Source organism: Mus pahari, chromosome 2, assembly GCF_900095145.1.
Source record: "Mus pahari chromosome 2, PAHARI_EIJ_v1.1, whole genome shotgun sequence".
Classification (NCBI taxonomy): Eukaryota; Metazoa; Chordata; class Mammalia; order Rodentia; family Muridae; genus Mus; species Mus pahari.
Window position 1 is genome coordinate 102,306,449 of NC_034591.1, and position 13,654 is coordinate 102,320,102.

Genomic DNA, 13,654 nt, shown 5'->3' on the forward strand with positions numbered 1-13,654 from the left:
GCCCTCTTCTGGTGTGTCTGAAGACAGCTACAGTGTACTTAGATATAATAAATAAATCTAAGAAAGAAAGAAAGAAAGAAAGAAAGAAAGAAAGAAAGAAAGAAAGAAAGAAAGAAAGAAAGAAAGAAAGAAAGAGATTAAGGTCATCTTTGTCTATACAGCAAGATTGAGAGACATACTGGGCTACATAAGACCCTCTAACAACAACAACAAACAAACAAAAAAAAAAAACAAAAAAAGAGAAAAGAAAGGAAGGAAGGAAGGAGAGAAGACACAGAGTGGAGAGGATACAGAGGAAAAGGAGGGATAGAGAACCATAAATAACTCCAGAGAAAGAATGTAGACGACCTTAAAAAATACCAGAAATTAAAGGCATTAGATTTTCCAAAAGCCATACTATAAGAAAATAAACGGCAGTCTTCAAAATTATGAGGAGAAAGATAATTGCTGATCTGGGACTTTCTCACCCAGTGGTCAGGTAGAGTGATACCACTTGCCTTTAAGGTGGGTCTCTGTGTTTGAGGCTTGTCTACATGGTGAGTTTCAAGTCTGCCAAGGCTGCATGGTGAGTCCCTATCTCAAAATCAGCAATAACAGAGCACTCCAAACATGTAAACATTCTTCTCATTCACCCCTTTCAGGGAGCTATGAAAAGGATTTCACCAAACTACAGAATACACAAAGAAAAGAAAGACCCAGGACTGGCTGGCTGAAACAAAGAGAAACTGGCAATGGAAGACAGGGGCTCCAAAGTAAAAGGAGGCACTGAAATACGGAATGCAGAAGATGCAACAAGAGCGAGAGTGGAAGAAAGCTTATTAGTGAAAAACATAGGCGATGCTTAACTCCAGACAAAACATAAAGTTGGAAAAAGAAAAAAAAACAAAAACCAGCCATGATACACCCAACTTGACTGGTTGGTGACTGTTTAATAACTGGAACAACATGGCAACTGAAATGCAGATCTCAAAACCACGATTAAATATTTGGGGAGGAGAGTGGACTAGAAGGAAGATATGTCTTTACAGAAATGGAGGATACGAGAATCCCATCACTTACAGAGCCAGATAGCTAGCTGAGAAATCTGTAGCCAGATAGCTACAGATTTACACATGCAAATACAGATTTACACATGTAAATACAGATTTACACATGTAAATACAGATTTACAGCTGAGAGTCCACTGAAAGGGGCTTCTTCTGGTGACCAGGAATAGGCCTGAGGATGGACAACACAGTATTATTATTATTATTATTATTATTATTATTGTTACAAGGGCCTTTTTTGAACTGTGTGTAAACATTTCTTTGAAAAATATGGAATAAAGTTTTGAAATAAAGTTTCTGAACAAAAAGAAAAACTGTGGCATAATAGCCACAAGATTCTGGGATCATCTCCCCCTGCTTCTGCCCACCCCTGGCAGAGGTACCTGTTCGTTGGTAACTCCTGGGCGCAGGGTGCCATGCTTGTAATCCTCCAGCAGTTGTACAGCCTCCCTGAGACGTTTCTGTGGAGGAAAGAGAAGAGACACTGTGTGGCATCAGACCAATACTCCTGAAAGTTCTTCCTTCATGACACTACCTCAGCATTGGTCAGAGTAACAGTGTTCACGGTGCATGGCCACAGCCCTCAGAATACACATGAGACAGTAGGACGGCTCCTACTTAAATGTCTTTCCACAGGGACCTGGCTCAACAGCAATGGTATGCTATACAACAAATCAGGCCAGCCCAACCAGAAACTGAACTAAAATTCAGGAGACGGATTTGGTCAGTAAAGTGCTTGCATGCAAGCACAAGGACATGGGTTCAAATCCCTAGAATGCACTAAAACATAAAAGAGAGGTAGTGCATACTTGGAATCCCAGAGTTAGAGGGGTTGAAACAGGGATTCCTGAGGCTTACTGGGTAGACAGCATAACCTGCTTGGTGAGTTCCAGGCCAGTGAGAGACCCTCTCTCAAAACAAAAAGGTCAGCACCTTGGGAACCACATCTGAGATTGACCTCTAGCCTACACACACACACACACACACACACACCACAGTAAATCATTTAAAAAAATACCAATAGATTTACTTACTCAAGTACTTATGGCTACAATACCTGACAGAAAGGGAGGAGGGAATGAGGGTTGAATTTCATTTTTAAACAAAGTACGGTGGGTATAGAAGGCAACCTTCATTTACCAAGAGACCTGAATAAAGATGTTTGCAACAGCTCTCAAACATGGACAAGACTTCAGATAACTAATGGAAGTGTAGTTAAGTAAACAGGACTATATATGCTCAATAAACATCACACAATCATTTGCCAGGAGTGCTGGTGTCTGCCTGCAATACCAGTCTAATACCAGCATTAGAGACAGAGGCAAAGGAACCATGACTTTAAGCCCAGTTGGGGGCCACAGACTATTTTTCAAGCCAGTGTATACTAAACACTAAGACTCTGTCTCAAAACAGAAGCAAACAAGCCAGGTGCCATGACACATATTTTAAAATCCCAGCACTGAGGAAGAGGAGGCAGGCAGAGCTCCGTGAGTTTGTAGCTAGCTTGGTCTGCATAGTGAGTTCCAGCCAATGAGAGCAACACAGACCCCTGGAGGCAGGCAGGGAAGGGGGAGGGAGGACTGGGAGAGAGAATGATAACTTACTTCCTAGGTGGTAACATACAACCAATACCAGCACTTGTGAGGTGGAGCCAGAAGGATCAGGAGGTCAAACCGACTTTGATGTCATCGTAAGTCTGAAGGCAGCCTGGGCTACACAAGAAACCAAACAGAGAGAGGAGAGGAGAAAAGGAAGGAGGGAAGGAGGCAGAATATACAGCAGTTTAAAGAGTAGCTGAAAGGAGGGTGGTGTATGTCTGCAATCCTAGCCCTGCAGAGGTGGAGGCAGGAACACCAGTAGATCCGAGTTACACAGCCTTGGTTACACAGGAAGTTCAAGTGCAGCCCGTGCTGTACAAGATCGATGGGGAATGTGGTGGTGGTGGGGAGTCTAGAAAACCATGACTACCTTACAACAAAGATGACTCTCACTTGCATAATGGACCTCCTAAAGATAGTCACCCCCTTATCCAAATCTCCAGAGTCTTCAAGAAGCTTTCCATCTCCATTCCATATCAAAGTCTCTGAGGCTGAGTTAGGGTTCCATTGTTGTGAAGAAACACCGTGACCAAGGCAACTCTTATAAAGGAAGACATTTAATTACGGCTGGTTTACATTTTCAGAAGTTTAGTCCATCATCATCAAGGCAGGAAGCATAGCAGCATGGCAGCATGCAGGCAGACATGGTGCTGGAGGAACCAAGACCTCTTGATCCAAAGGCAGCCAGGAGAAGACTGGCAGTCCATACTAGATGGAGCTTGAGTATAAAAACCTATCCCCATAGTGATGCACTTCCTCCAACAAGGCCTCACCTCCTAACAGTGCCATTCCCCATGAGCCAAGCACTGAAGCACATGAGTCTATGGGGGCCATAACTATTCAAAGCCCTACAGTGCCCTCGCCTTGACTCCAGACAGATTTTGTGACTGTCTCGACACACAGAGGGTGGCAGATATGAAGACGTCTGACCTGAGGCTAGACCATAAAGTCTTACACTTTCACCTTGCTCTCAGGATGGTCCCTCTCTTAGAAACAGCCACCATACTGTAAGGAAACTCAATCAGCTCAGGAAAGACTCACATGCAGGGGCAGCAATCAAGCCTTAGGGCACTGCCCCAGCTGAGCCATTCCTCCAGGGCAGCACATGCTGCCCTGCCACATCTCTTCCTGAATCTGTCCATTTTTCAAGTGGATACTTGGTTTCTCCCCCGCCTGCCTGCTCCCCTCTTCTCCAAATATGTAAACAATTTATGATGTTGGAAGATCATCAGCCAGAGCGACACATGGTGGACATACTTGCAATCGTAGCACGCGGGAGGTAGAGGAGGGAGGATCAGGAGTTCAAGGCCAGCCTGGGCCACACAGTGAGCCAAAGAACAGCCTGGTCTACAGAGTGAGAGCCTGCTTCATAAAACAAAGAATAGGAGCTAGAGAGATGGTTAAGCAAACATACTGCTTTTGCAGAGGACCCAAGTTTGGTTCCCAGCAGCTGTGTCAGAGGGCTCACACAGGCCTGTGATTCCAATCCCAGGGGATCTAATGACCTCTTCTGGCCTCCACGGGCACTGCACTCACACGCACAAACTCCCACACACATAGCAATTTTTAAAAAGGCAAAGAAACTGAGTGCGGTGGCACAGGCTTGCGATCGGAGTGCCCGGGGAGCTGAAGCAGAAAGATCTCAAGTTTGAGGCCGAAAGAAAAAAAAAACGAAAAGGAGAAATGAAGACATCAAAAGAAACAGGAAAGGAGTCTGGAAAGATGGCCCAGGGGTTAAGAGCACTGACTGCTTCTTCCTGAGGACCCAGGTTCAATTCCCATCAACCACATGGCAGCTCACAAAAGAACCAGGAAATCATAAAAACTCATTCTCAGATACCATACACCATACAGCAAAAGCTTGACTTTTCTTTTAGACTTTGAGTATTTTTCTTTCCTTTCTTTGTGTTTGTTTGTTTGTTTGTTTGGGGGTGTAGGGCTTTACTTTGTAGCCCAGGCCATCCTAGATTTCACCATGTAGCTGGCCTCTAACTTGTGGACAATCCTGCCTCAACTTTCTAAGGGCTAGGACAGCAGGTGCACACAACTGGCCTGTGTCTCAGTCAATCTGGACCACGTTGTTTCAATTCATTTAGGCTGCACAGGAGTAAGTTCAGGATTTAGCACTTGAACTAAGTTTCATTAAACCTTTGCCAGGTACCCTAGACCACAAGCACCCCCAAAATCTCCTAAGGGTGCTCAGGTCCCCCAAGGCTGAGTGGCTGAGCCTCCTCCTGCTGCATGAGCCTCTAAAGACCTGGACAATGCATGCTCTACTTTCTAGTGAAACGCAGTAAAAGGCCCTGGATTCTCATTATTTCTCCCACCCCAGGGAGTCTCCTGAGTTCCTATAACAACCTGGCCAGGTTCCATCTCATTTGACACAGTCATCAAAGGCAGCCTCAAGCCAAAAGAATCAGTTCCAATAAAGCCCTGAGCTTGGCAAAGAGTGTGAGGAGGAAGGAGAGCCAAAGTTCCTGCAGACAGGCCTGAGGGCCCAGCGCGGAGAAAGCTAGAAGGAACGGTTTAACTCTGGGCCTCTATGCTGGAGTTGACCTAAGTCTTGCTCAGAGGTCCCCTGGGATGGACAAGTCCCCAGCCACCTGGGTGGAGAGGCCACAGGAGCTGGTTGCTCTGGGGGCTCTTCTAGAGCTCAGAAGAAATGTCTCCCTGCTATGGCCTCCTCTCTAGCCACTATATTATGGTGCTTGGCAGAAGGCCCTTGAGGAGGGGGAGTGCTGGAGGTCAGTGCTGGGTGAGCTTGGCAGGAAGTCTTTTCAACCAGGAACAAACAGGCAGCCAGCCCCTGAATGTAAAAGTTCTGAGGGGCCCAGCTGGCTCTGGGGAAGCCCCAGGCTAAGAGCAGGCCGACCATGCTCCTTCCCAAATCCCCATCACCAGCCCACCTGCCTACAGCCAGCACACCTCAAAGAGGTACTACGAGCCTCTCTCTCTAGTCCACAGGGGTATGGTCTCTGAAGGCCCTCTACAGACACAAGCGCTGGGAGGCCTGCTCTAGCGGCAGACTATTGGCGAGGGCAGCATCTTGCCCCTCTGGACCTGCTGGAAAGCCCTGAGCAGAGATGAGTAGGAAGCAAAAGTACAGGCTGGGAGGTTGGGGGGAGCTGGTCAGAGGCGGAGAGTCACGGGGAATAAGAATATAAAAAAGGGAAGTGGGAGCTGGGTAGGTGGTGCGCAGCTGTAATCCTATTACTCCAGAGGTGAAAGCATACAAGGGAATACAAGGCTAAGCTCAGCTATACAGTAAGTTCAAAGTCATTCTGTGCTACATGAGACTCTGCATCAAAAAAATAAACAAGAGGTGTCCCAGAAACACCCCCCCCCAAAAAAAAAAAAAAAACCTCAGGATACTGTCATCGCTCTTGGTTGGCCACCAGAACTCGATGGTAAGTGAGAACGTATTCTGAAGACGCCATACAGGTCACAGGACAGGGAGAAATCAAGTACATACTGATCACAAAACTTCCTCCTTACTGGCTAGCTCTCCTAGTACCAGAAGGTGACGCACGGGCAGCTGGGAAAGAAAAGTCATCACCACTTTTACTTGGTTGTTGGACTGGCTGGCTTTGTGTGTCAGCCTGACACAAGCTGGAGTTATCACAGAGAAAGGAGCCTCCCTTGAGGAAGTGCCTCCATGAGATCTGGCTGTAAGGCATCTTCTCAATTGGTGATCACGGGTGGGAGGGCCCATGGTGGGTGGTGCCATCCCTGGGCTGATGGTCTTGGGTTCTATAAGAGAGCAAGTCAGGGGAAGCAAGCCAGTAAGGAACAGCCCCCCATGGCCTCTGCATCAGCTCCTGCTTCCTGACCTGCTTGAGTTCCAGTCCTGACTTCCTTTGGTGATAAACAGCAACATGGAAGTGTAAGCTGAATAAACCCTTTCCTCCCCAACCTGCTTCTTGGTCATAATGTTTTGTGTAGAAATAGAAACCCTGACTAAGATAGTTGTGAACTATAATAGCAACCTATATGGCAAGATTTGTCTGTGGGTGCAGGAATAGTATGGATGTTATGGGGGCAACCACCTGCTTTCTGGTTAGATTGAAGACCCATCCTACAGAAGGAAACCCATGTCAGGTACTGTACACTTGGCTAAGATCAGATGGCTGCAGAGATTATAGGCTTCCTGGATGAAATTGCTATTATTTTGCTAAATAGATACAGTATCAGGGCATTTTCTAAATTCCTATCTCTACCTGTAGATTAGTGCAGCTCTCAGACTTCGTCAGAGAAGTTTCTTTTCTTCTTCTTCCTCTTCTTCTTCTTTTTTTTTTTCCTTTTGGTTTTTCGAGACAGAGTTTCTCTGTGTAGCTCTGGCTGTCCTGGAACTCACTCTGTAGACCTGGCTAGCCTCAAACTCAGAAATCCACCTGCCTCTGCCTCCCGAGTGCTGGGATTAAAGGTGTGCGCCACCACGCCCAGCTAGTGGGTTATATTTTTAAATGATATATAGTGGGGCAGTTTGAATGAATGAGACTTGTATATTTGCATGCTTAGTGTCAGATTGGTGAACTCTTTGTAAAGATTAGGAGCTTTAGCTTTTTGGAAGAGGGGTATCCCGGATATGGGCTTTGAGGTATCAAGAGCCCACATCAGACCCAGTGTCTCTCTCTTTGCCTGTAGATCAGGATATAAAGCTCTCAGCTATTGTCCCAACATCACACCTGCCTGCATGCCACGATGCTCCTCCTACCAGGATGATAATGGACTAACCCCCCTGAAACTGTGGGCCGGCCCCAATGAAATGCTTTCCTTGTAAGAGTTTCCTTAGTCACGAGATCTAATCATGGGAATAGAACAGTGACTAATAGAGTGCACGAAGCGGGGAGGGTGTAGGAGTTAAGTGGAGGAGTTGGGGGGAATATGATCAAAACGGGATGCATGTATGAAATTCTCAAAGAATTAAAAGATTGTATTTTTTTTTTAATCTTTGTTTCTTTTGACAGGGTCTCTCTGCATAACTCCTGAACTATGTAGACCAGGCTGGCTTCAAACCCACAGAGATCCAAAATAATCTTTCCTGGTACCACCTCCAACCCATCTCCAAATAAGGTGCAAATTTCTCAAAAACCTCAGTGATGGCCTTCCTTGTCGTCAACTTGACCACGTGTGGACTTAACCTGAGCTGCAGGGTGTCCCTGTGGGGGGTTTGTCTTGATTGGATCATTCTAGTCAAGAAGACCCACCCTAAATCCAGGTCCTCTGAGGTGGAAGGCCCACCTTAAACCTGGACCACACCTTCTGGTGGCAATCTGTATACAGGACCCAGAAGAAGCACTTCCAGCAAGTGCTTCGTTCCTTCACTGGCATTAGGACCTACGTCTTCAGATGTCCAGTGTATACTGGGCACCAGCTGAGAGAGACATCCAGCCTTGTGGGCCAAACAACTATAAGGCACTGGAGTAAATTCCACTTATATAATATATATTCCTCCTGTAACTCTGTTTCTCTAGAGAACCTGAATTAATACACCCCATGCAGCTAAGCAGGAATGGCAGAAGGAACCAAATATATAATTTACTATTGACTGTTCAGTACAGATGACACAAGATGGTAGCAGGGGCTGCTGATCACAGGCTGAGGAGAGAGAGGGAGGGGAGGAAAGGGGAGATGAGAGAGAGAGAGAGTAAAGAAAAGGGAAAGGAAGGGAGAGAAGAGAGGAAGAGGAAGAGGAAGAGGGAGAGGGAGAGGGAGAGGGAAAAGGAAAGGTAAGGCCCCTTTTACTACCATTTAAAACTGAATCCAGGGCCTGTAGGATGGTTCATTAGGTAAAGATACTTGAAACTAGATCTGGTGACCTCAGTTAAACACTCAGAATCCACATGGTGGGTGAAGAGAATGGAGTCCCAAAAGCCCTCTGACCTCTACTCAAACATACATTCATATACAATAAATTAAAAACAAAAAAATAGCTCAAACAGTGGGTGCATAGGATGTGCCAGGCAGACTGAGAAGGCTAAACAGGAGGGACTGGGATTCGAGAACTAATAGGCAGTAGGGTGCACGGCTGCCAGGGAAGCCTGAGGCTTACAGCACTTCCTGCCTTGACCATTCCTTAGCTGATGCTTGTCTCAGGGCTGGCCTGGTGCCTGCTAAGAGTTTCAAGCCTGAGGAACTCAGGGTCACAGTGCTGCAAGCAGTCTGCAGACCTTCCCTTGTCATGTTCTAGTTTCCTTTGTGTTGCTGTCGCAAATGCTCTGAACAAAAGCAAAATAGAGATGGAAGGATTTATTTGGCTTCATTTCCGTATCAGAGGCCATCAGAGAGGGAAGTCAAGGCAGGAACTCAAAGGCAGAAAACACAGGGGTACTGGTTGCTTGGCATGATCTCTGGCTCACTCACTAACAGGCCCATGCTTAGCTAGCTTTAATATACAGCCCAGGAACAACTGCCTAGGGATAGTGCCACCCACAGTGGACCCAGGTCTCCTACATCAATCAAGACAGTCCCTCATGTACATGCCCATATGCCACCATGATCTAGGCCATTCTACAAACAAGGCTTTTCTCTCATATGACTCCGGTACACCTTCCTAATGTTGCAACTCTTTAATACAGTTCCTCATGGTGTAGTAACCCCAACCATAAAATTATTTCATTGCTACTTCATAACTATTATTTTGCTACTGTGGGGAATGATGTAAATATCTAATATACAGGATATTTGCTACTTAGCCCCCATGGGGGTTGTGACCCACAACAGGTTGAGAATGCTTGCCCTGGGCTGTGTCAGGTTGATAATTAATGGTAACTTGGTCACCATCCTAAACCCTTTCTTCTACCTTCCCAGGAAAGAAGGCTAAACTTGGTTAGTTAAGTCCTTGTCTCCCACTGGCTACGAGGGAGAAAGAACCAGAAACGCGCAGTTTTCCCCAAAGCTGACCGCCAGCCATCTTAGGAGCAAGGAAATGAGTCAGCGAGTGACTGAATGAATTCTGGTGAGCGATGGGTAGTATGTCCGGTAGGAAACCAATGGCTGTATGCCTAAGAGTGTTTAAAAACCAACTACGACTTCGATGATATTAAGGGAAATGGGAGTATGTGCCCCTGAAATGGCTCAGCAGTTAAGAGCATGAGTTGCTCTTACAGAAGTCCTGGGTTTGGTTCTCAGCACCTATTATGTCCAGTGTGGTAGGTATCACAAAAATGCATGCAAATAGACAAAAACTTGACACAAAATTTAATAGGCGTTGGGGGGAGGTTGTGTGTGTGTGTGTGTGTGTGTGTGTGTGTGTGTGTGTGTGTGTGGACCCACTATGTGCATGTGCAGAGACCAGATGAAGACACCAGGTGTCCTGCTTTATAACTCTCTGCCATTATTCCTTTGAGCAGGGTCTGTCACTGAACCTGGATCTAGGTTGAGGGACAACAAGCCCCAGGAGTCCCGTCTCTGCCTCTGACACACAGTCTCTGTGCTGGCACCCAGTCCACACCTGTCTTTTNACGTGAGTTCTGGAAATCCAAGCCCACGTCCTCATGCTTGTCCAGTAAGCACTCTTACACAGAGAGCCATCTTCCCAGCCTCTTGGGCATTTGAAATTACAGATCCCATTAGAGGGCCAGTGCGGTGGCCCAGCAGGGAAAGGCAGTCACTGCCAAGCCCGACAGCTGAGTTATTCCCCATGCCCCACGTGGTGGGACAGAACTGACTCCATAAGTTGTTCTCTGACCTCTCGTTTGCTCTGCGGTACATAAGCACAATCTTTCCCTCCACCCCCACACACGATAAATTAAATATTTAATTTTTTAAAAACCTGAAATATCTGAAAAGCCAATAGTAAGAAAAAGATTTGAAAATTTATAGCATGACAATGTAATAAGGTGTTATGTAGTGACTAAACATGTCTTCCTTCCTTCTTCCTTCCCTCCTTCTTCCTTCCTTCCTTTCTAATAGGATGCTTCACAAATGGCATATTATACTTGTGCAGGAGTCTGTAAAGTTCCATTTCTAGCATATGTGCTACTAAAGTGAGCACTTGCCACTCAGTCCCATAGAATAAGTCTTAAAAGAGGTAAAAACTAAGAGGGACTGGAGAGATGGTTCTCTTAAGAGCACTGGCTCTCTTCCAGAGGACACAAGTTTGGTTTCCAGAACCCACATGGTAACTCACAAGTATGATCTAAGTCCAGTTCCAAAAGACCCATCGCCTTCTTCTGGTCTTGGAGGCACCTGCACACATGTGGTACACAGGCATTCATGCAGGCAAAACATCCATACATGTAAAATCAAATGTGTATAATGTTAATTTTTTAAAAATTTGTTTTAAAAAATTTTGGAAACATAATTTTTCATGTATTAAAAATAAAGACAAAATTACATACTAAAGAGATGAAGGTGTTGGGGATTGGCTCTAATGCTTTGTCTTAATTCAGCCATGCTTCCCAGACCTGAGGGTCCCTGCCCCCAGCAGGCTTCAATTGGTAATAAAGATTTGCTGGACAGGGCTGGAGAGATGGCTCAGCGGTTAAGAGCACTGACTGCTCTTCCAGAGGTCCTGAGTTCAATTCCCAGCAACCACATGGTGGCTCACAGCCATCTGTCATGGGGTCTGATGCCCTCTTCTGGTGTGTCTGAAAACAGCGATGTACTCAAATGAATTAAATAAACAAACAAACAAAAAAAAAAGATTTGCTGGACAGCCAATGGCTGATCAGGGAGATGGAGGTGGGACTTTTAGATAGTGTGAGCTAGGGGATCAAAAGGGAGGGGATAAAGAGGGAATCATCATAACACAGAGGAAGAAGGATCAAATTTGAGAGCTGCAGGAGAGAAAGCATCCAACAAAGAAGGTGGAAAGGGAATGCAGCCCTATGAGGGCCGGGGCTGCCTAGAAGGTACCAGGACAGCAAAGATAAAATGCAGATTTAGAAGGTGGGAGGGGAGTGTTTGCTGGCCACAGGGAGGTTTAGAAGTGCCAAGCCATTGAGCCAAGGCATATTAAAATTAGCTGGTGTGCATGGTGTGTGTGTGTGTGTGTGTGTGTGTGTGTCTTTCATTTGTAAATCCAGAATGTTCTTGGGCAGTTGCAGCACATGCACAACCCACCAGGAGCCAAAGCAGTTCAAATAATTCACTGCTCCATGAAGGCGTTTATTTTTACAAAAGAATTAAATCTCAGTAGATTATAGCATACACACCTGTGATGCCAACACTTAGGAGGCAGAGGCAGGAGGATTGCTGAAGTTCCAGCCAGGCCTGGTTTTACATAAATTAATTCTAGGTCAGTCAAAGCTACTTAAACTCTCTCCAAAGAACAAAACTAATAACACCAACTCTAAATCGTGGTTGGATATCTGGTATTGCAGAATGTAGAGCATCTTCAACAGTTCCCAGAGCTGAAGATATTTTGAATTTATAAGCAATGCTGAGATCATCACTTCACATAAATATGCATTGCAAAATGGCAAAAGGATGCTTTAGGGCCATTTAAAAAATTCTAGCAAGTGTTCTAATGAAACCAAAATTCATTTAATGATTTTTAATTTTTAATTTTTGAGCTTTTGTTCATGCCTAGATTGGATATTCTTTCTCATAACTTAATCTTTGTTTTTAAATGAAACTCAAGTCAACTCTAGGATTTTTTGCACATGTGTATGTATATGTGTGGCATGTGAGTGGGGTGTGTAAGACCCTTGTGTGTGTGTGTCTGTGTGTGTGTCTGTGTATATAGTCCAGGGGTGAGGAGCTGTCTTAGTTAGGCTTTTACTGCTGTGAAGAAACAACATGACCAAGGCAACTCTTATAAAGACAACATTTAATTGGGGCTGGCTTGCAGGTTCAGAGGTTCAGCCCATTATCATCAAGGCAGAAGCATGGCAGCATCCAGGCAGGCATGGTACAGAAGGAGTGAAAGTCCTACATCTTCACCTAAAAGCCTCTAGGATAAGACTGTCTTCCAGGCAGCTAGGACAAGGGTCCTATGCCACAGTGGCACACATACTCCATCAAGGCCACACTTCCAAATAGTGTGACTCCCTCCGCCAAACATATTCAGACCACCACAGGAGCCATCCACCTTGTTCCTTAACAGTCTCTCACTGATCTGAATGACAGGCTAAGCTGGTTGGCCAGTGAGCCTCAGGGATCTCTGCCTGTCTGAGGCTCCACAGCGCCACCTTTACAAGTACATGTCACCGAACTGGCTGCTGTTCACACAGGTGCTGAGGCTCAAACTCAGTCCTCATGCTTGTGTGGAAAGCAATTTACTGAGTATGCCGTCCTCCCAGCCCTCAGACAGCAACCTTTATCATACATTCTAATGCAACCCAGAGACGTGCTGTAACGGGAAAATATGAAGGCTTTGTGCTGTGATTAAACTATGATTCTGTAAAATCAGAACACTTTGTGTGTGCCATAAAAAACATGGTGACTCACGACATACAAGAGCCTTGAATCCTAGCTCAGGTGTTGGGCAGTGTTTGCTGGGGTTGTGTGTTGTGAAGGGTGTGTACAGTGCAAAGTGTGCATGCTGGGTGTTCAAATGTGAGCTGCAGCAAAGGTGCCTGGGGCAATTGCAGCTTGGAATCACAGCAGGTTTGATTTTGAAGTAAGTTGTGGTTTTTATTTTGTTTTGTTTTGTTATTTGAGACAGGGTTTCTCTGTGTAGCCCTGGCTGTCCTGGAACTCACTTTGTAGACCAGGCCGGCCTCGAACTCAGAAATCCACCTGCCTCTGCCTCCTGAATGCTGGGATTAAAGGCGTGTGCCACCATGCCCGGCTAAGTTGTGGTTTTTATATTATTTGCAAACCTTTGTGGTTGCCAAATTGTTCACAACCTCCACACTCATTTCCCTCGCTGGAGGTCACAACCCTCAGTTTAAAAAGCTGAGACTCAGTTAAAGGATGTGCACCAACCTCTTCATAAANGTACCTTTCCCTCTTTGCAATCACTAAGCAGAGGTGTGTGTCTGTGTTTGCATGTGTGTGTGCATGAGCTCAAGGGTGTAAATGTAGTGGGTCCTGTATGTGTATGTGGAGGTCAGAGGTCAT

At 45.6% G+C, this 13,654-nt stretch overlaps 1 protein-coding gene across 1 annotated transcript in view; it reads right to left on the reverse strand.

The window, feature by feature from the left end:
• The window catches only part of Sfxn5 (sideroflexin 5), a 120,163-nt gene that overhangs the window by 84,376 nt on the left and 22,133 nt on the right, over positions 1-13,654 (reverse strand). The window contains exon 3 of the mRNA XM_021190359.1: positions 1,430-1,507. Coding sequence (XP_021046018.1) covers positions 1,430-1,507 — 78 coding nt within the window. The remainder of the gene's footprint in view (positions 1-1,429; positions 1,508-13,654) is intronic.